At 42.4% G+C, this 20,540-nt stretch overlaps 2 protein-coding genes across 3 annotated transcripts; one reads left to right on the plus strand and one right to left on the minus strand.

Annotated features, from left to right (window-relative positions):
- Positions 1-346: 346 nt before the first annotated feature.
- Positions 347-6,208, minus strand: c6h17orf67 (chromosome 6 C17orf67 homolog). Of its 2 annotated transcripts, none has more exons than XM_086034640.1 (5): positions 5,815-6,208; positions 3,209-3,352; positions 2,280-2,380; positions 1,115-1,245; positions 347-571 (listed from the first exon to the last, which is right to left on the minus strand). In XM_086034640.1, the coding sequence occupies exons 2-4, from the start codon at positions 3,261-3,263 to the stop codon at positions 1,129-1,131; spliced, it is 273 nt and encodes a 90-aa protein (XP_085890766.1). In that variant the 5' UTR covers positions 3,264-3,352; positions 5,815-6,208; the 3' UTR covers positions 347-571; positions 1,115-1,128. The 2 variants fall into 2 exon arrangements, with proteins under 2 accessions (XP_085890766.1, XP_085890765.1); XM_086034639.1 differs by having other exon boundaries at positions 3,209-3,357; positions 5,815-6,201.
- On the plus strand, positions 5,653-19,512 carry dgke (diacylglycerol kinase, epsilon). Its single transcript, XM_086034638.1, is given in 12 exon segments — positions 5,653-6,329; positions 9,597-9,756; positions 9,862-9,981; positions 14,082-14,225; positions 14,368-14,525; positions 16,152-16,200; positions 17,102-17,215; positions 17,333-17,404; positions 18,677-18,804; positions 18,928-19,039; positions 19,124-19,294; positions 19,297-19,512. Coding segments are annotated over 12 exon segments (1,710 nt in total). The 5' UTR covers positions 5,653-5,910; the 3' UTR covers positions 19,360-19,512.
- The last annotated feature ends 1,028 nt before the right edge of the window (positions 19,513-20,540 follow it).

Below are 20,540 nucleotides of genomic sequence, written 5' to 3' on the forward strand. Positions count from 1 at the left end.
GGGCCCAAGTGCACATTCCCCGCACCCTCCCGTTTGTGTGGTGAACACGGGCCGCTCTTTGCAGGCTACATTTGAGCACGTGCATTTTTACGGCTCGCACACGTTTAGACATGCTCGGCGGCCTCTGATCCAATTTAACCGCTCAACGGTTGTGCATTACGCTTCTAAAATTATCGACAAAAATGATCGTGCTTCTGGCGAGACGCCGCTTGGATCAGATTGACACGTATTTTAATGTTCATTAAGACCTCCATACGAAATATAGAAAACAAAAAAACATATCAAACCAAAATTGCCACCGCGTAACTACGGCATTTTTAAAATTCATGAATCAAATATTCACTCGTGATTATTATATTTTTTATTCACTCATTCCACACAAAGCAAGTATTTTACCATGTTATGATGTAAGGTACTAACTGTAAATATATATATATATATATTCTAACAAAAAAAACATGCATTATTGGACAGGCAAAATGATGTTTTCGCTATCCATTCGCTTGTACGGATCCGTTTGAGGAAGTCGTTCCATTTGCCATCAGTTTTATCGTGTTGACGCTGCTCTTTTCTGTGGAGACAAGACAATTAAAACATCAGCAATTCACCATCTTACACAAATTGAATGTATAATTTTTTTTTTTTTTCATGAGACATTCCTTCATTCATTCATTTATCATGACTGCATGGTCACAGATTATCATCTTGCTTCAGGGCAGAAATGTATTTACCTTTCAGGGAATGTCTCGAATGGAAAAGAAAATATTTTTTAAATAGCTCCTCATTCCTCTGCGAGTGCATGGGCACAAGCCTTATGTGTTGAACAGAATTACAACTGACTCAAAAATACATTTAAATGTTTCGAGGTTTCACTTCCTATCGCAAACATTTTGAGAAGCGACTCACAAAGAAGGAGGAATTATTAGTTTATATTTCATTATGGAAACTTTTTATATAGGAAATACCCAAGAGGAAGCCCTCTTTAACATTGTTTTATTATTCTTGTGATTTTGTCTCCTGTTAGTTGAAATTAGATGTATAAACTCTTTTAATGCGTATTTTTGTTGTTGATTCTTTTTTCGTTTGTGTATTTGGGGTGCAGACCCTTGACGACCTTTGAGCTCATCATCAGACAGGGTATCCATAGTTCCTGTCACAGCGTGGGTAGCAGTGAGGGTTGAGCCAGTGCTCCATGTTGGTCTCCTGTGCTCTCTGGTCCAGAGCCTGCATGTGAAGCATGTGCTCCTGATGTGGGCACGATGAACAAATGGCCGTGCAGGTGCATGGCAAAAACAAGTGAAGCAAATTGATTAGCACAAGAGCAAATGGGTGAGCAGCATTTATACGTGGCGTTTAATAGCAGATGGCATCAAAAACAGAAGAAGAAAATAGGGGGGCGTCGCGGTGAAACCAAAAAGCGTGAACTAGATACTCTAGGGAGGCCAATAAATGTTCAGTGCTTAAAATCAGACACCGAGAGAGGCTGCTTTTTATGTACTGAATATTAAATGTGGCAGTTTAATCCTGCCACAACAATACTTGGAATCGCGCGCGCGTGCGTGTGTGCACGCGCGTGCCAATAACCCATTGGCTGCCAAAGATTTTATTCCAAGTTTTACAATTAGTACTGACAGGTAAGTCATTTGGTTAAAAATATTTTTAACTACTTGAAAATAGCGGAATTTGGAGATTAAAGACAAACAAAAACACATTTTCATGAAACCTCTAAAATTAAAGCCGAAAGTACTTGAATCACATGCTTGATGACGCCATGATGATGATGAGGATTTCGTTCAAATTGTATGGAAAGGAAACATTATGACTGTCACTTTTGGACCTTATTGAATGAATGCATATGCATGAATGCATAACTGTTTGTTATTCCTATAGCCATGTGTCATGTGTCATCTTCCAAGCCGCTTATCCTGTACAGGGTCGCGGGGAGCTGCTGGAGCCTATCCCATCTGACAATGGGCGAAAGGCAGACTACACCCTGAACTGGTCGCCAGGGCACACACACACACAGACACCGTCACTGAGCGGGAACCGATCCCACGCTGCCCGCACACAACGCAGGCGTGTGTACCACTACACATCAGTGACTTATTCCTATAGCCTTTCAAGAAAATGCCTTTGCATAAAATGCGTTGTCCATACAGTTTAGGAACTTTATGAGGGTCTTCTGGACGAACGGGACGAAAAAGTTTTTGGAGATCATACTGGAAGCGAAAATGACTAGATTAATATTATCTTGCGTCTGTGCTCTGAATGACCCTCACCCTCATGGGTTCATCGGGGTGGCCTGCCTTCCTTGGCCTCTCCTGTCTCTTGCTACGCAGAAGCTGCTTAGCAAAGCTCTCCTTGATGATGGGGTTGGCATCTGTACAAGAAGCACAATCATATCAAATGTTGTCACATTGGTTTGATAATAACACACAAACACATACAACACACACACGCACACACATTGCAAACGTAAAAAAGTGTGCTGCTATTTTTATTTTTCAAGAAAAATTAAGAAAAATGGTACTACTATTTTAAAAGCCTCCTCAACATCTATCCCAAAGGAGCCTCTCTGTTTCTGGCTAACATAACACATCACTGACACTTTCTCCTACAACTGCCACCCACCCCAACCCCAAACCCCGCCCCCTCACAACTCTCGCTCTCTCTAACCAGGCTTCTTTTGGGAAGCGGCTATGTGCTGAAAGGTAACAAAGTGCCCATTCATCCTCCTCACTCCCCAGGGCGTCAGGCCCGTGCGGCACCATCCGGCTTCGTTCAGTTGCTGTGAAAATGAACGCAGCTCTCTGTGTGTCAACACAGTCAGATCTGTGGCTGCTGCCCTCGCAGCAACGTGGCAAAACGCTAACTACCTGCGAACACAGATATGTTGCACGTTTCGCCAAAATGAGAAACACAGACGGGGCGTGGTCTTTATGCTACCAATATCAATGAATTAGACATTTATTGAGTGCAAATTACAATAAGGAGGAGATTTAAAGACAGCAAAACTGTAACCAAATGTGAATGAAATTAAAGTAGCTACAATAAGTTACACAATTCATACTAACGTAAGTTATGTTTTAAAAATCCTGAGTGGTAGATGAACCATGACGTATATGTATTAACATGTTTCACGTAATTAATTGCACAGACAACATGATGTAATTTCAGTCTTCGAGTAGAATTTTCTGGCCGTTCCTACCTGTGTGGATGGTCAAAATGACCAGGCAAAGTAGAACCACCACCAGCTTCTTCATCTTCAACGCCCTTTTTCAGCCCAAACCTTTTCTGTTCTGGGGTCTGGGCTTGAAGTCCAAAAGGAGTGAAGGGGGAAAATCTCCTCCTCCTTTGCTGTGCCACCCACAAAACATATAATCAGCGCTCAAGTTACTGACATACAAAATAACTCAGTAACACCGTTAACAAAGCATTTAACATTTCATTATGAATCATATAATACTCGAGTATTCAAACACTGCATTTGCAAATCAAATGACAGTGGATGATCGAGTCGTAAACAACAGATGGAATGTATGGTGTTTGACTGTTGTCCTTTATCCACTAGATGGCAGCGTAGACATAGTGCTTGACGACAGTTTTAGTGTAATATTTCCCATTTACAATATTTTGGGAAAAATGTAGGCTCAAAACGGTTTCATATGTTTATTTGTAAAACATTTGTATTTATTTATTTATCTCATTCCGTTTGAACTGTTTAAATTACTATGGATTCTGTTGCTTTCTGACGTTTATTACACGAGTGTACCGTATACGTACTACATTGTATTTGTGGGCATGACGTGTGGGTATTTCTGAGACACTGACAGTAAAGACTGGCAGATTTTTCCGCCCTACGTTGTTAACACCAGAGACATATAGCCTACTGTGTACATATATGCCTTGTTGAGTGAGTTGGTCCTTGCTCCTATACCTCAATGTGACCGCCATATTTGATATGGCAAATATGCCCATATATTATGACAATACGTAAATGGACGAGACGTCCTAGAGCGCCTAAGTGCACAACTTAACGCCTCATTTGTAAAAGCTAACACAATACAATTCATTAGTTACAAATCATTCATATAGAAAAAAACATCAATTTCCTTCAGGAATACAATGCTTTTCCAATTCTTTTACCGTCGTCATTAATGTTCTTTCTTTCATGTTTCTCCGTGTCGCCATAAAGTCAACAATTTCTGTGAGATCTGGTCTTAACTGTAATATGGTACAATTTGACACATTCAATATGGATGCGACGTCGACGTACATAGCAGCGCCCAAAGCGGTATATATTTCATTAACCCGCTTTCGTCCCATGACGTCCACTACTGCATTTATGCTGCATTCGAGAATAGTGGGGAAATAGGAATTATCCCACTCGGATTGTCCCAGCGGCAGTTTCGACCTCAAAGCGTTCGACGCGAATGTAAACAAGATGTCTGATTCCGATAAATTGTTTGTTGTTCTGGTTCATGATCATCACAACACATTTTGACCTGCATCAAAATATCTTCATCATTTCCTTAAATCATATAAATAAAGGAATATCGTATCTTGAAAGCATTTTATTCATTTCACCAAATGACATGCGGGGAGATAGCGGCATAACTTCATGCAGTCAGTAAAAATCACGCTGTGTTACGTGATCATGTGATAATATATAATTAAGCTTAATAGTTTTGCCCGTCACGGTCCGTGTCTCCATTGTCGAATGACGTCACATTGAAGTCGGTCGGTGAACTCGGGCTCCCCATCCCGACTTTTCAACTCGTACCTCCCAAGGGGCGTTCTAGTGCACTTTTCCTAGTCTGATGCACGAAAAGTCCGACTTCCCAACTTCCTCGAATGCAGCATTAGTATTTACTATTTGTTTCACATGGTACCCTATTATAGAGTACAGTCATTGGGTTAAGGCCAATCTTGAAGTTGGGTGGAAGAAATTATGTGGGAAGTCCCCACACGTAATGAGCCTAAACCAGGGCTAGGGAACTGCGGTTCCTCGAGAGCCATATCCTGCCTGTTTTGGATCCATCCCTACTACAACACACCTGATTCAAATGATCAAGATCGTTTCAGACCTCTACCGAGCATGCTGACCAGCTGATCATTTGAATAAGGTGTGTTGTCGTAGGGAGAGATCCAAAACAGGCAGGATATTGCTCTCAAGGAACCGGAGTTCCCTACCCCTGGCCTAAACCAACCACAATGGGTGTATTCCACTTACCCGTTACTGTTACCTGTTTAACATACCAGAAGGACAATTTGATACATTCTTTCATAGAACCAGTGTATTCTGTGGTACGTATGCAAAATACAGAACGTGTTTATTGCTACATTAATGTGCATCTATGGAATGGTGTAGTAATTATTGGATATCATTGCTGGCAGTTTAAGGCTATAGTACACCCTTTTTCCTCACCAGAAAGACCAATCGGCGCAATTTGTCTGTATAGGTACTATATTTTTTCCCCACTACAAATGAAATCGTAAAATGCTGGCCTCACTTGTAACATGTAGTTACTAGTTAGTTAGTTAGTTAATTCGTTAGTTATTCTAAATTCTACTAGTGAGTAGAAATGTCATACAGATAACGCTCAACGGCTTTCCATAAGCATTGCATGAGGTTACTATCTTGGTTCAAATGTACTCTTTGTTCAGTGACGACGAAGCTCGTAGGCTTCACGTCACGTACATTTCCGCGAATTGTGGCCGTGAAAATGTTAGCGCCGAAGCGCTCCGCGGTCTTAATCTCACGCCGCTGCGCTTCAACATGATCGTCACCCGGCAGACGCGCGTCGTCTTCACCTTCACTCGGCTCGGCCGTTGTTCCCCGAACACCCCGTTTACTCCAATTTGGCATTTTCCCGTTCCTTGGCGCCACTGACTTCCAGTCCCGCCGCCATGTCCACAGAGGAGGAGTGGTCGCTGCTCTTCTGGACCTTCGCGGCCGTGATTGTCCCGGTCGTCATCACGCTGTGGTGCAGCGTCCAACGCTCCAAGCGGAAAACGCACATGAAGCAGTTCTTCCGCCAGAGCAGACATGGCTGGCACTACACAGACTTGTTTAGTAAGCCCACCTACTGCTGCGTGTGTTCCCAGCACATCATGCACGGGGCCTTCTGTGATGGCTGCGGCGTGTGCGCTGACGAGCAATGCCTGCGCCGGGCGGACCGGGAGCTGTCGTGTAAGGACATTATGGCCCCTTCCCGGGCGGACGGGGTAGTGGCCCACCGGTGGGTCAGGGGCAACGTACCCCTGGCCAGTTATTGTGTAGTGTGCAAGCAGCAGTGTGGAACGCAGCCCAAGCTCTGTGATCTCAGGTAGGCTTATTCAATATTTTCGACTTGATTTGAAATGTATTATTTGAAAAAACCTTCTCATATTACATGACACTAAATGCAGATTGTGTAAACGGGGATTACGTGTAGGATTAGGATTGTTATTATAGTAGGAGATGGTCTTTCCAAGTGAAGGGAAATATATTTTGGATGGAAGTGCCTGCACCTGACCTTAAAGGGACGGTGGGGCCGGGATGGCCACGTTTTCACTAACAAGTTCATTTTATATATTTTTTGATCAGGAAAATGAAATTAGGAAATAAATTTCTCCATGAATAACGCCCCTTGATAATGACAACAATGGCCGCGCCCCCTACCGTTCTGTCCTTGTTCGGCCGGAGTCACGGGGGGAACCTATTCCAAACTCTCCATTGGAAATCATTGTACTTTCATTGCTTATAACGTCCAAAAATGGCGATCAATTGGCACCAAAATTTATGTGGACATCTCTACTAATGCCCACTTCAACATATCAAAAAAGAATAAACCTCTCCGGGGCTGATTTATATGAGAATGAGGAAATTTTGAAGTCAGCTGAGCTATATAGATTTAGGCTGGGACGGGTGGACACTGCTTCTTTGCTTAAAAAAAAAAACAAAAAAAAAAACACTGCTTCTTTGCTTTAAAAAAACAAAAAACGGCTTCTTTGCTGATCATGGTTAGGACGGGCGAGGCATTAAACACCAGTCAGGATATTTACAGAGACTGAAGTGGGAATGAGTAGACGTGCACGTTTATTTGGATGAGGAATGCCCCCTTTTTCTTTTACTTAGAATGTGCCATCCAATTTGGAAGGTAACAGCCGAAATGGCACGTTCCAATGCGGCAACACTAGGCTGTGCAGTCAGCCTCACTGGAACTTTTCGTTCGCTGTTCGATGAGGGCTTTTGTCACTCTCACGCCGCTTCACTCGAGCAGAAGGTGGCGGCTGCAAGCAAAGCAGGGACACCGCGCGCGACTGTTTGCGAGGCGACATGAAGACACAGACTCATCTTCACCTCCACACGCTGGGCGAACAGTAAGGAGCTAATGTTGTTGTGCTAACGCCTTTTGTTTTAACGGCCTGAAGCTAGTTGCTGTTATTAGCCGTCCCAATCCTACCTTTAGCCGGGGAGGGAAGCGGGGGGCTCCAATCTGCCTGCTGTTGCTGCAAGCCGTCGTCTCTCTCCCTCCTGAGACATGAGTTTAGGGTCGCTAAATGTCCGAAATATAACCAGCCGGGGTTCGTGTGCGCATTCATGCTCTTGTCCGCTTCAGCTTGTGAAAGTGGAGAAGCAATCACCACGGTATTATTGATTTTGTGGAGGTGATCATGATGAGATCGCGTTTTATGTCAATAAATCCAAACTATTGTGCAGAACACTTTTATACTTTCACAAGTTGAAGTGGACAAGAGTAGTAATGTGCATTTGCATTTTGGTGGCGATCGGCCGCCGTTTTAGACAACAGAACTGTCAAAGCGAGCAATATTACCACGCATGCCTTCCTCGCGTGACAGGCTGAAGCGGACAAGAGCATGAATGCGCACACGAAACCCGACTGGTTTATATTTTGAACATTTAGCGACGCTAAACTGTTGTCAACTCTCAGGAGGCAGACGGCGACTGGCAGTGGGCAAGTAATCAGGCAAGCATGGACCTTTAAACCCTGGCACACAAAAAAAAAAAAAAAAATGTCCTGAGTTGCTTTACGGCATACTCACTTCCTCCTAAGGACGGAAGTCAATTCGAACGTCTACGCGCTATTACTGGAGTCTTGGCAGAAGCCCCAAAACAAACAAAAGTATTGTTTGAACAAAATTAGATTAATTACCACATCGCTATTCATCTTTCACGCAGCCACTGAAAAAAGAAATGTAATTCAGTCCACCTTGCAGGCCAGCGAGAACTCAGGATTTCACTACACGTGAATGTGGTTGACTTTTGTCAAAACACTACAGCTTTTGTCCACATGGCGCCGCCATAATCAACAAAAACTGACATAGAGACACAGTGTTGCTTTAATATGGAAAAAAAAACAAAACAAAACAACAAAACACGAGAGTATGTTTACACTTCTTTCATCCAAGCTTTATTGAGACACTTGAGCTGACATACAGGTGCTTTATTGGCAATTGATTTTGGTGTGGTTTGTGCAACTGGTTATTGTCTCTCCAGTGAAACCAGCAGTAGCGCACACACTGTTATTGGCTACCTTATGAAATGACTGAGATGATTTACTTATGACTAGTGCTGGGCGTTACGGAAAAAATCTTTGATCACGATATCGCTCATTTTATATCATGATAACGATATACCCCAATATATTTTCAGGTATTCTATAAAAAAATTAATATACAACATAGTATGACTGTTTACCGTTTTTCACTTTATTTTGAAGTGACATTCAACAGACTTGTATGAGGAATGCATCCAGTAGTGCTGCAGTATAAAATGATCATATGTAAACACAAGCAAAGTAGTAGCCTACATATTTTTGCACAAATGTAGATATCAATCTAAATAAGACGTTTATGACTGAAATTGGTTAAAAATAAAAGACTAAAATAAAAAGATGAGCTCTCCTGTAAGGTAATTTTGAGAGCATTTATTGTGCAGATCTCAGAAGTCAAAATCAAAATTTAGGGCTGTACAGGAAGTCCTCATTTTCCGAACGAGTTACACTCCCGATGTAACTTGAATTTCCATGTATGTCCGATTTTCACCGTTGAAGTCAAAGCACTTTACGTAGAAGAACAAGTTACAATAGACACCGGAAAAACAGCCGAAAATTTGTCAGTCGCAGGTCAGAGCGAAAGCCAACGAATAGAAATGTGTCTTCAAACGACGGGCAAATAGTACAAAAGTGACACGATAGACACTTTCCTATGATATATATATATATATATATATATATATATATATATATATATCATCATATCGCCCAGCTCTACTTATCACTTTGGAAATAAATGATTACGTTTCCATGTACTGTATCTCCTGCAATGACTTGGTACGCTTTTATGTTGAAGTTGTTCCCGGCAGCATGTGAGGAGGAACAGGAAAAATTGTAAAATGGGTTGTAGAGAAATGTTTGGAAAATGCCACATTTATCAACATAAAATAACAAATGTTCAGATGAATGGCCTGGCTCTGCTTCAGACCAAAGTTGAGTGAAAATACCATAAAGAGTCTGAGGCTGAGCTATTCAAGCCCAACTTGAATGAAAATATCTGTGTAATAGTCTGTGTGTTCTTTTGGCCATTTCTAGATGTGTGTGGTGTCAGACCACGGTGCATGACGAGTGCATGGACAGTCTGGTGGATGCAACCCAGTGTGACCTGGGCGAGTTCCACAACCTCATCATTCCTCCTCACTATCTCTACCAAGTCAACAAGCTCCGCCGTAGACACCCTGATGAGTACAAAAAAGTGGGTGTGTTGTGAGCGCATGCAGCAGCACCAGAAGCTCCTCTCACATGATGCTCCAAATTTTTTTTAAGCTACGTTGATGTCATGATCTTATTTTGTTTGTAGCTTGCGATGGACTGCGGGGATGGCTGGACTCCTGTGTTGGTCTTGGCCAACACGCGTAGTGGAAACAACATGGGGGAGGCTTTGCTGGGAGAGTTTCGCAACCTCCTCAACCCCGTACAGGTCAGTCACTAGATATTAATTACACTCTTCTATGGGGCTGCACGATTATGGCCAAAATGATAATCACTAGGGATGTTCCGATCAGGTTTTATGACACCGATACCGATCATGCATGAGTGAGATCGGCCGATACCGATTCCGATCACATTGAATATCTGTATATTTTTCCATTTATTTATGGTGACTGCTATTATGCAATATTATCTGAAAAAAAAACAGCCATATTATTGCCGTAATTTTGACAAAAATCTATATATATTTTCAAAAGCATGACGAAATACAAAACCGTTGCTGGCACAATACAACAATCACAAAGATGACTGAAAAACTTATATTTACCAACTTTAAGTAACACAGTTTTTAACAGATCAAAATAATCAGCAGTCTCAAAAGACTTAATGATGCAAAAAGTCAAATGAATAACATGCCACCTAAACATTGCATGGTTCAGAATATAATCAAAGTAGAAAAAATAGTCACATGCAGGCTTCACTTGAATAAACTATTCAATGAGTTCCTAAATTGAAACAACTCAGGAACTTTATTGTCCTGTGCATAGACAAACTATCTTGTGCATATGTCAATGAGAAAAAAGTCACTGTTATCTCCCTGCGGCAATAATGCCACTTATACTGCGCTGTGTCCGCCTTGACTTTATTCAATGCAGTGAGCCTCGTAAACTCACCATAGTCTCCCAATTGCTTGTTCTTCAAATGTCGGATTAAGTTGGTTGTGTGGAAACTTTTGGTCATGTTCTCCCCGCGAGGTACCTTTTCATGGCAGATACAGTATTACAAGACGCAAACTCCACACACACAGCAGACAATGCTATGTTCACACCACCTGTGGTGGGAGCGTTTCTGGCGGCGCGTTTAAATTGGAGTCAATGTAGCTCGCGCGGCGGTCGCGGCATCGTGCGGGGCGGCGCGAGTGATGCTTTTGGAGCGGTGGGACGTCATCGTGTATTCAACAAATCGACTTTTGGGCCATTTCGTCTCGCGGCAGCTAATCAGCATCGGGCATACTACGTCAAACACAGCCAATCAGCGTCCTGTTCACTCGGTGGCTTTTTTTTGTTTTTTTTGTTTTTGTTTTTGATTTTTACAGTTTTTACAGTGGCTCTGTTTGGCTGTGTGACAAACCGCACACACCGCAGTGTACGGGGGACCTTTGAGCTCTGGCTCTGTTTGGCTGTGCGTGAGACGTAATATGCCCAATGCTGATTGGCTGCCGCGAGGCAGAATGGAAAAAAAGTTGACTTGTTTTATACGCGACGAATGGGGCGAATGGACAGATTTTCGGTACTTTACTCCGCGTCCCACAGCTGCAAACGCATCATTCGCAACGCCCCGCACGCAACCGCGCCCGTCCGCGCCAACTACATTGACTCCAATTGAAACGCGATTTGTGTGTTTAGGTTTACAATTTCCATGATGGCAACCGGACGGTTGTGGGAGCAAAAGTACTTCATTCATTCAAGAAATGCAGCGCCTAGAGTGCGATGCCGGTGCCAGATAAGGCTAACTACTGCTAGCATGTCAAAGACAAGAACTCCTCTACTTGTACGCCATGGCTCCATCCACGGGTTTTTAATAGGGTTATCATGCATAATATAATTTAATTGTAAGAGTTGTACTCAGTCGAGTGGTCATTTATTTGAGCAAAGTTACAGCGCTCCCTCGCTGCACGCGAGCATAGCGCACGGCCGCCAGGCCCGCGAGCATAGCGCAGGCCGCCGGGCCCGCGAGCGTGCTCCGGTGAGTTAACAGCTTCTTCTTGTTGAATTGAATGCTTCTTCCTCGTTGGTTTAAAAGCTGCTTCTTCTTCATGTTTGGAGGTGGAAGCGCGCTGCCTACATCACGCACCATACTGCAATTGGGTTTGTTTTTCTTTTTTTTTTTTATATCGAACGTTTTATCGAAGGCATTTTCTATTGGTATCGATCACGTGTCAATCGCGATACATAGCGATATCAAATTATCAGCCTAGCCCTAATATATGGTGAAGACATGTTTGTAGACCAGTGTTTCTCAACCTTTATTGAGCGAAGGCACATATTTCACATTGGAAAAAAAATTCACGGCACACCACTTACCAATGCGATTCACAAATAGTGGATATACAGGTAAATTATATACCTTTACCTCTAGTGGAAGAGCATTTAATTGTTTTGCCTGTTGCCATATGTGCTTGGCATACATACATTAACAGAAAAAAATAAAAACATTTTTTTGTCTAAATAATTGACATTGGATAATTTTCCGCGGCACCCCTGATAATCTCTCACGGCACTAATGTGCCACTGCACACGGCTGAGAATCACTGTTGTAGACGATGATGATATCGACATCTTTGTAACAGAATAGAGGATGGTAATTACCACTCGATTTTAAAAACAATTAAATATAGTGCTGTCTCTTGCGCTGACACTTTATTTATACATTTTATTGAAACCGTAAATAATAATAAACCCTGACCTGTCAGAAAGCCACATGTCTAAGTTCTCAAATTCTTTTGGAATTATTTTTCTATTTGCTACAGTGGCTGAGATGCCACTAGGTTATGAAACCTTTTAGCCATTGTGGCTAAACAATATAAAAATCTCCTAGCCACATTTGAGTGTAGTTAGTTAGCCACCGCATCATGTGTTTATGTGGAAGCGGTGCATGCACATCGCAGAGAAATTGTTGTCCAAATAAGACAATTAAGACACTTAACACTTTAGGAAAGATTATTTTTTTCGGGTTGTAGGCATAGCTTGATGGCTAACTGCACGTTGTAGTGGTAGAAATGGGCCAAGTTATTACCAGTATCAATTGCGCCGAATTGCCACAGATGAAATGAGGGCACTTATATAGCGGGGGAAGGGCGAGTCATGCTGTTCCTTGGTTGTATCAGCTCGTCCCCGTTTTAGTGTCGCCACCCAAAAATCGGGACAGCTGAGAGGGTGAAAAAGACTTTTAACTTTGAGCTATAGCTCAACAATTCTAAATTGATCTCAGTCTGTTTTCATGTTTTCAACACTTATCTTCCAACTATTTTAATTTATTTAAGAAAAAAAACCCAAATGACTTGGGTCGTTAATGTTTAGGAAATTAAAAAAAAAAAAAATTCAAGTATGATTTTCATTCAACATTTTCAATACATTTAAATGTATGCATTGCTTTAGTCATTTTTTATTTACATACATTCAAGCAGTGTTAAGTGCATAATGTTGCAGTGGCTTATAAATAGAAGTAATGTCATGATTACTGCAGTATTACATTCAACTGCAGTGCGTGCCACACTACCGCCCAGACAACAATCAATGTGCATTGTGGGGCTTCAGTTATGCATGTCGGATCCGAGTTTATATTAGGCAGACGACACATGAAAATAAAATGAAACGAGTTAGAAAACCCACTTAACTAGCCTTCAGTACTTGCACCGTCTCTCCCCGGCCCTGGCCGACTTCTCTCTTGTAAAAGCGTTTGATTATCCTTCCTTTTCACACACTTTACAGAAACATGTAGTGTACTCCTTGTCGCGTCAAATAGAAGGGGAAGTTACCAAACCACAAAGAATTGATTTTTAAGGCCCTGTTTCCGTGTCTTCTTTCAACACGGGAGGTCTGGTAATTCAGAGTTGTTTGACGTGACTCTGGAGCAATAGTGTCGGTTTTTGGTGGAGAAACCGACAAAATACCCACATTTTCAGCGACTCTAGTATTGCAACAGAAACGCTAACTTGCTAGCACGCTGGCAGATGTAAACAATGCGTCATTGGCTTGACAAGCGAGGTTATGATTAAAATGTAACCAATCGCGCGTCGCTGGCTGCATGGAGGTTTGTGGGATTACTCTATGCAATTTGGATAGTAAAGTGTTTTAAAAAACAACAACAATTTTTATACATACAGACATCTGTTTGGTAGCCACGTTCACTCAATTTTGACAGACAAATTGGCCGCTCGCCAATGTGGCATGGGTCGGAAATATTTACCGCGCCACTCCCCGTTTCACCTCCAGGTGGCGAACGGGGAGCGGGCACCCTGTGTATATATGTGACATATGTCGTGTGTTGATCCCCCTGTATGTTAAAGCGGTCTCTTTTCCGTCTCAGGTTTTTGACCTATCACAGCTTGCACCTTCCAAGGCCCTTCAACTGTGCACCTTGCTGCCCCCTGGTTGTGTCAGGGTGCTGGTGTGTGGTGGTGATGGCACAGTGGGATGGGTGCTGGATGCCATTGACGGTATGAAGCTCAAGGTAAGAGAGCACATTGTCCATTGTTAGCATTGGTTATAGCAAGTTGCTAATCCACAAATGAAATGCATCAGTACTTAAGCACTTCTTACAGTTGTCGTGGTTTAGTTATGTTTGGCTGAATATCTGCATATCTCTTGGCCAGGGTCAAGACCAGTTCATTCCAAGGGTGACCATCCTTCCTCTCGGGACAGGAAATGATCTTTCCAATACTCTGGGCTGGGGTGCGGGCTATGCTGGGGAGATTCCTGTGGAACAGGTTCTCCGGAACATCCTGGATGCGGGGGTGGTCAAAATGGACAGGTGGGATCTTTGGATCATATCACCAGCATATATCATGTCAAGTCTTGCTATTTTTAGCTGCTGCATAGACTGCATAAATCAGTAGTTTCCAACTCCCCAAAAATGTTATTATTTAAAAATTGCAATTTCTTAAAATACAGCTGCTCAGGCTATGCTTGTTCAGAAACAAACGAAAAAATGCCATGACATCTCTAATGTTGAATCATAACAATAAAGCCCCATCCGTTGCTGGGGTTACGTTCCAGACCACTCCAGCAATAAGTGAAATCCGTGATACAGAAATATCCATCCATCCATTATCGATACCGCTTATCCTCACAAGGGTCGCGGGGCGTGCTGGAGCCTATCCCAGCTGTCTTCGGGCAGTGGGCGGGGGACACCCTGAATTGGTTGCCAGCCAATCGCAGGGCACACAGATACACAGAGACAAACAAACATCCGCACTCACAATCACACCTAGGGGCAATTTAGAGTCCAATCAACTTACCATGCATGTTTTCGGAATGTGGGAGGAAACCAGAGTACCCGGAGAAAACCCACGCAGGCACGGGGAGAACATGCAAACTCCACACAAGGAGGCCGGAGCCGGGATCGAATCCACGACCTCTGAAATGTGAGGAGGACGTGCTAACCAGTCGACCACCGTGCCGCCCGATACAGAAATACTCCCATTTAAATACTACCTAGGCATGTTTTGGTAGCATTTATGGCACTTAATATTTTATGGTCTTTAAACACACTTTAAAATAAACACATTCCGAGCGTTTAATATATTGAGAGAAAGCAAGACCAATGGTTAAGATGGATAAAATACTGTACAGTATCACAGTGCCACGGACGTGTATATGAATGGACTTCACGTCGGGAGAAGCGAATCCGCTGGCTGCCATCTTACGTTGCCAATTGCTAAGCACGCCTATCTCAGTGACAGTGGCAACGTAAAATGGCTTCCCTCTGGATTTAGCCACGAGGGGCGTATTGATAGTCTATTCATATATACATCTGTTAACAGTGTATCCATCCCTGTGTTTATACTAAACAGTAAATTTATCTCACAACATACAGAAAAAAATCATGCCCAAAGATGTACCTTGTAAAATGAACCTACAGCCCCTGCTTTCTGTAGTCTTAAAATACTGGATGATAGAGGATTAAAGCACTTCCTGTTTTCCACAGTTAAACATAACCGTGCATCCCAAAATAAAAAAAAAAAAAAAAAAAAACAAATTGTAGGACCGCAAACCCAGAACACGTGATGCAGAGGGGAAACATTATGCACAACGTCTCCTGTTATAAATGAGACATTCTTTGCTTTTTCGGCTGCCATCTGTTGAGGGATTGGGCTGACCTTAACCACGGTAAAAACCAGATGAATAGTGAGAATAAATGTTTGACCCAATTAGTATTAGCAGGTCTTCTTTACTTTTAGGATTTATACAATAATCCTATATAATCCTAATCCTAAACAACGAATCTACTGCAGCTATGGTAACAACCCTACATAAATAAAATTGTATTGTATTGTATTGTATTGTATCCTCAACAATACATTTGCCATAGCACCAGTTTGACATTGAGAGAATAGAAAAACATCCCTGTGTTTACTGACTACATAATCATTTTCAGGTGGAAAGTGCAGGTGTCTTCTAAAGGCCTCACTATTCGAAAACCAAAGGTAAGTGTGACATCTAATGGAATTGGTGTGTGTGCTACCGTATTCTTCTTCTGACAAATGACAACCACAAGTCAGGTCCTCCAAAAGTTACTCACTAGCGCTCCCGTGATAGTAGCCCCGCCCACTTGTTTCATAGACATGAAATTCTCTGGGCATATCCATCGTAAAACGGGTGTCAGAAAAAGTCTCCAGCAATCGTACTTAGCAACATTTGCGTAAATAAGAACCAGGTACCGTAGACAGGTTGCTGACACTAAATTACGAAAGATACTTAAGACATCAAATGTGAGCAGATCATGGTGTTAAAGTTTCATGAACATTTGGAAGATTTGCCCTGAAAAATGAAACCAATAATTCCAACCATAAGGTCATATCTGATCAAATTAGTTGTGTGGAAGTGCATACTAGAAATTACGCACACTCCATACATTAGCCTACTCCTCCTAGTAGGCCTGTCACGATCAGTGTTGTCACGTTGAAAAAGTTACCACGTTGCTTTACTTTTACTTTACTTGTTTTAAAAGTAACTTACTGTACTGATGACTTGTTTTTAAAAGTTAGATTACAAGTTACTTTTTTAGTCACTTTCTTGAGACGCGACAATTCTGCTTAACACGTTTTTGCCAGTACTTTATTGAAAGTGTGTTTATTGGAAATTTTAATAGAAATGTTTAAGGATAATGTTTTTATTTAAAATAAAATCAAGACAGCCTTTATGACTAAACATAAATAATTTGTAAACTGTAATTGATGCTCGAGGGCACATGACGGGTTTTTGAGACGCGCTTCTTCCTATCCAAGTGCATTATTTCGTAAAAGTCACTTCCCGCCTGATGCTGTCGTCAGTGACCTTGTTCCACCAAATTGGAGTGTGCCTTTCACAGACATTGCACCTCCTCAGGTTCTGTCCATGAACAACTACTTCTCTGTTGGTCCCGACGCTCTGATGGCGCTCAACTTCCACACACATCGGGAGAAAACGCCCTCTTTCTTTTCCAGTCGTATCGTCAACAAGGTCAGAGCAGCTTCATTTGCATCGCACCGGTCATAAGCAAAACGTGCTTTTGTGATTTGAATTCGGCGCAATTGATATCGCTGCTAACGATCATGTCTTTTGTCTTTCTTTCACCAGGCTGTGTATTTTTTATATGGCACAAAGGACTGTTTAGTGCAAGAATGTAAGGATCTGGATAAGAGGATTGAGGTACAGCGGCATTGCTTTTATGGCAGTTTCGCCATCAACGTACACTTGTGAATGTGTCAGTTTTGTTTGAATGAGTTGTTAGCACATGTCTTGTGAGGCTGGGCAGCTTGAATCCCTTTGCATGTTTTTCGGGAAGCCGCTTTCCTCACACATTCCAAAAACATGCATGTTAAGGTTCGTTGAAGACGCTAAATTGTTCGTTGAAGTGAATGCGAATGTGAATGCTTGTTTGTCTCGGCGTGCTCGACGATAGACCGGCAACCACTCTAGTCCAGGGGTCACCAACCTTTTTAAAACGGAGAGGGAGCTAATACTTGGCTACTGAGTGAATGTGAAGGGCTACCAGGAGAGGAATCAAAATTAATCGATCATCAAATTAATTGACAACTATTTTCATTATTGGTTAATTGTTTGGAGCAGCGATGTCCAAACTACAGCCCAGGGGCCATTTGCCACCTGTTCAAATCCAGTTACCAGTTATCCAGAACGTTAAATATCTTCTCGTTGTGGTGTATTCAATTAAATGTGGGTTGAACATGATTTGCAAATCATTGTATTCTGTTTTTATTTATGATTAACATAATGTGCCAACTTCATTGGAATTGGGTTTGTATGCTATGGCGCTTTTCAGCAAAGGGGCGTTCCCGTAAGAGGTGTTAATTTGTGGAACTATTTTGGAACTGACCTGTTCAGAAGTAATGTTCTGTACAAAAAAAAAAAAAAAAAAACGATATAAATCATCTATAAGTCTGTAGATTGCTGAAACTTTTGGGATGTAATAGTTTGAGTGTAAAAAAATTTGCGAGTGAGTATGGTCGTGCATGTACAGATGCTGTAGGCATACTGTATGTACGCATGAGTGTAAGTGCAGTTGTATGTGTGCGTTCATCCCTTGACTTTTTTTTCTTTTCTTATTGGCATATACTACATAAATAACCTATTATTGCGTAATATGAAACAAGTCAAAATATACAAAGAACAAGGGGTAGGACCGTTTCAATTTTTTACTTGCTGCTCCCCTCTGAACATGTTACATGTTAACTGTGCTCAATGATGACCATTTGTTTTCTCTTCTTTTAAAACTTCTTACGTCCGACTAAAATGTTTTCTGTTACTTGCTTATGCGTTCAGTAAACAAACAACAACAATATTTCAACTCATTCACTTGTTCTGAAATCCCCACAGGCATTTTTTTTTTTAACCTTGTACCTTAACCTTTTAACCTACACGCATTGATTGTGTACGCGTGCCTTGTGTCTGTTCCCACCGCAGCTCGAGCTCGATGGTGAGCGAGTTGCGTTGCCCAGCCTGGAGGGCATCATTGTTTGTAACATTGGCTACTGGGGGGGTGGCTGCAGACTCTGGGAGGGAATGGGTGACGAACCCTGCCCCCCCACACGGTAAGACAAGCGCCGGTCAGCACGTGGCGCAGCACAGCTAAGCGAACCTCTCAGCTTAGCCTTCTGCCTCACGCCCTGTTCAGTTCCCGTGGCAACAAGCTATGTTTGCCGTCTGTGCGGCAGGTTGGATGACGGCCTGCTGGAGGTGATGGGCGTCTTTGGCTCCTTCCACTGTGCTCAGATCCAGGTCAAGCTGGCCAACCCGGTACGACTGGGACAGGCCCACACAGTCAGGGTGAGGCCGCATTGCGCACGTCTGCGCCATTCTGCTGTCAAGGAAGACTTGCAACATTTAACCGGGTCATGTTTACCTCTCCAGCTGGTCCTTAAGAGCTCCACGATGCCGATGCAAGTGGACGGCGAGCCGTGGGCGCAGGGCCCGTGCGCCATCACCGTCACCCATAAGACGCAGGCTCTCATGCTGTACCACAGCTCAGAGCAGACGGACGACGATGACGACGGCGAATCCAGCGCCTCCGAGACCGAGAGCCCCACCCCTCAGGACTCACCCAGGCCCCCCGGGGCAGCGTCCGCTCGAGCTTGACTCATCCCTGATGCTGCTCATTTTTTTTTTTTTTTTTTAGCGGATTTTAAAGCGGAAGTCGAATATGTTCCCAGCAGGCCCACTAGTTGAAACACGGCATTCTGATTAATTTTGTGTTTGTGGCATATATATTAAGCAGCAAAATGCACTCGTTTTTAGCCATCTCTGGGGGCGGCCATTTTGTCTTCTGTCGACTGAAAATTACATCAAAACTGCTCACAACGACCAATCACGGGACGACCTGTTTTCTGAATCTGAGCCGTGATTGGTGGTTGTGAGCAGTTGTGATGTCATTTTCAATTGACAGAAGACAAAATGGCCGCCCCCAGAGATGGCTAAAAACGAGTGGATTAACACTTATTTCACAAACGCAATATTTATCAGAATGCCCTGTTTCAACTAGTGGGCTTGCAAAAAAAAAGTTTGCGTTGACTTCCCTTTAAAAATACCTTGTAGTCATATCTAATCTGTGTTTCATCACTTCTTTCTATATCCAATTGCCAATTGGAAAAAAAGAAAAAAGCTTTCAAGTAATGATGCACGCAAGTCAATCCTGATCCTGAACTTCCAGGCCGTAGCAGTGGGTTAGCACACCCAGAATACTTGCTTCAAACGTTTTACTGGCATCAGTACAACATCCCGTTTCGAAATTTATAACACTTTTCACTTACTATACACTTTTCGGTCGAATATTTTCGGTGTCCGCATTTTTGGTGCGTCCCTACTTTCAACCTTTGTGTAATGATAAAGCACATGACAAGAACAATTATTAGCAAATGAGGGATGGGCTGTGGTGGACAGAGGTGGATATTCCAAAATAGTCAGCAAAGCTCCAGAAGCCAAAGCTAATGGGACAGGTCAGTGTGAAGCGGCAAACGATTGACACTGCGTCGTACACACCTTCTGTCTCTGATAGGTTGTTCTTACTCAGGCGTGGTGGTTTCTAAAAAAAAAAAAACCAACAAAAAAAACTCCCCTTTTGATGGGCTAAAATATACCTTTACTAATGCTTTTAAACATCTGGGTCATGTCACACTTAAATATTAATCAATTTCAGTTTTGTGGCCTGTTTTTCATTTGAAAAATGTTTCAAATGTTTTTCATAATACTCTTACTGAAATTTGAGTCTGATGTAATTTTTGCTTTGTCACTTTAAAAAAAGCATTCAATTGCCAATTGAAAACGGAAATAA

This window comes from Filicampus tigris, chromosome 6 (genome assembly GCF_054856515.1).
Source record: "Filicampus tigris isolate MCC_2025a chromosome 6, RoL_Ftig_1.0, whole genome shotgun sequence".
Lineage (NCBI taxonomy): Eukaryota > Metazoa > Chordata > Actinopteri > Syngnathiformes > Syngnathidae > Filicampus > Filicampus tigris.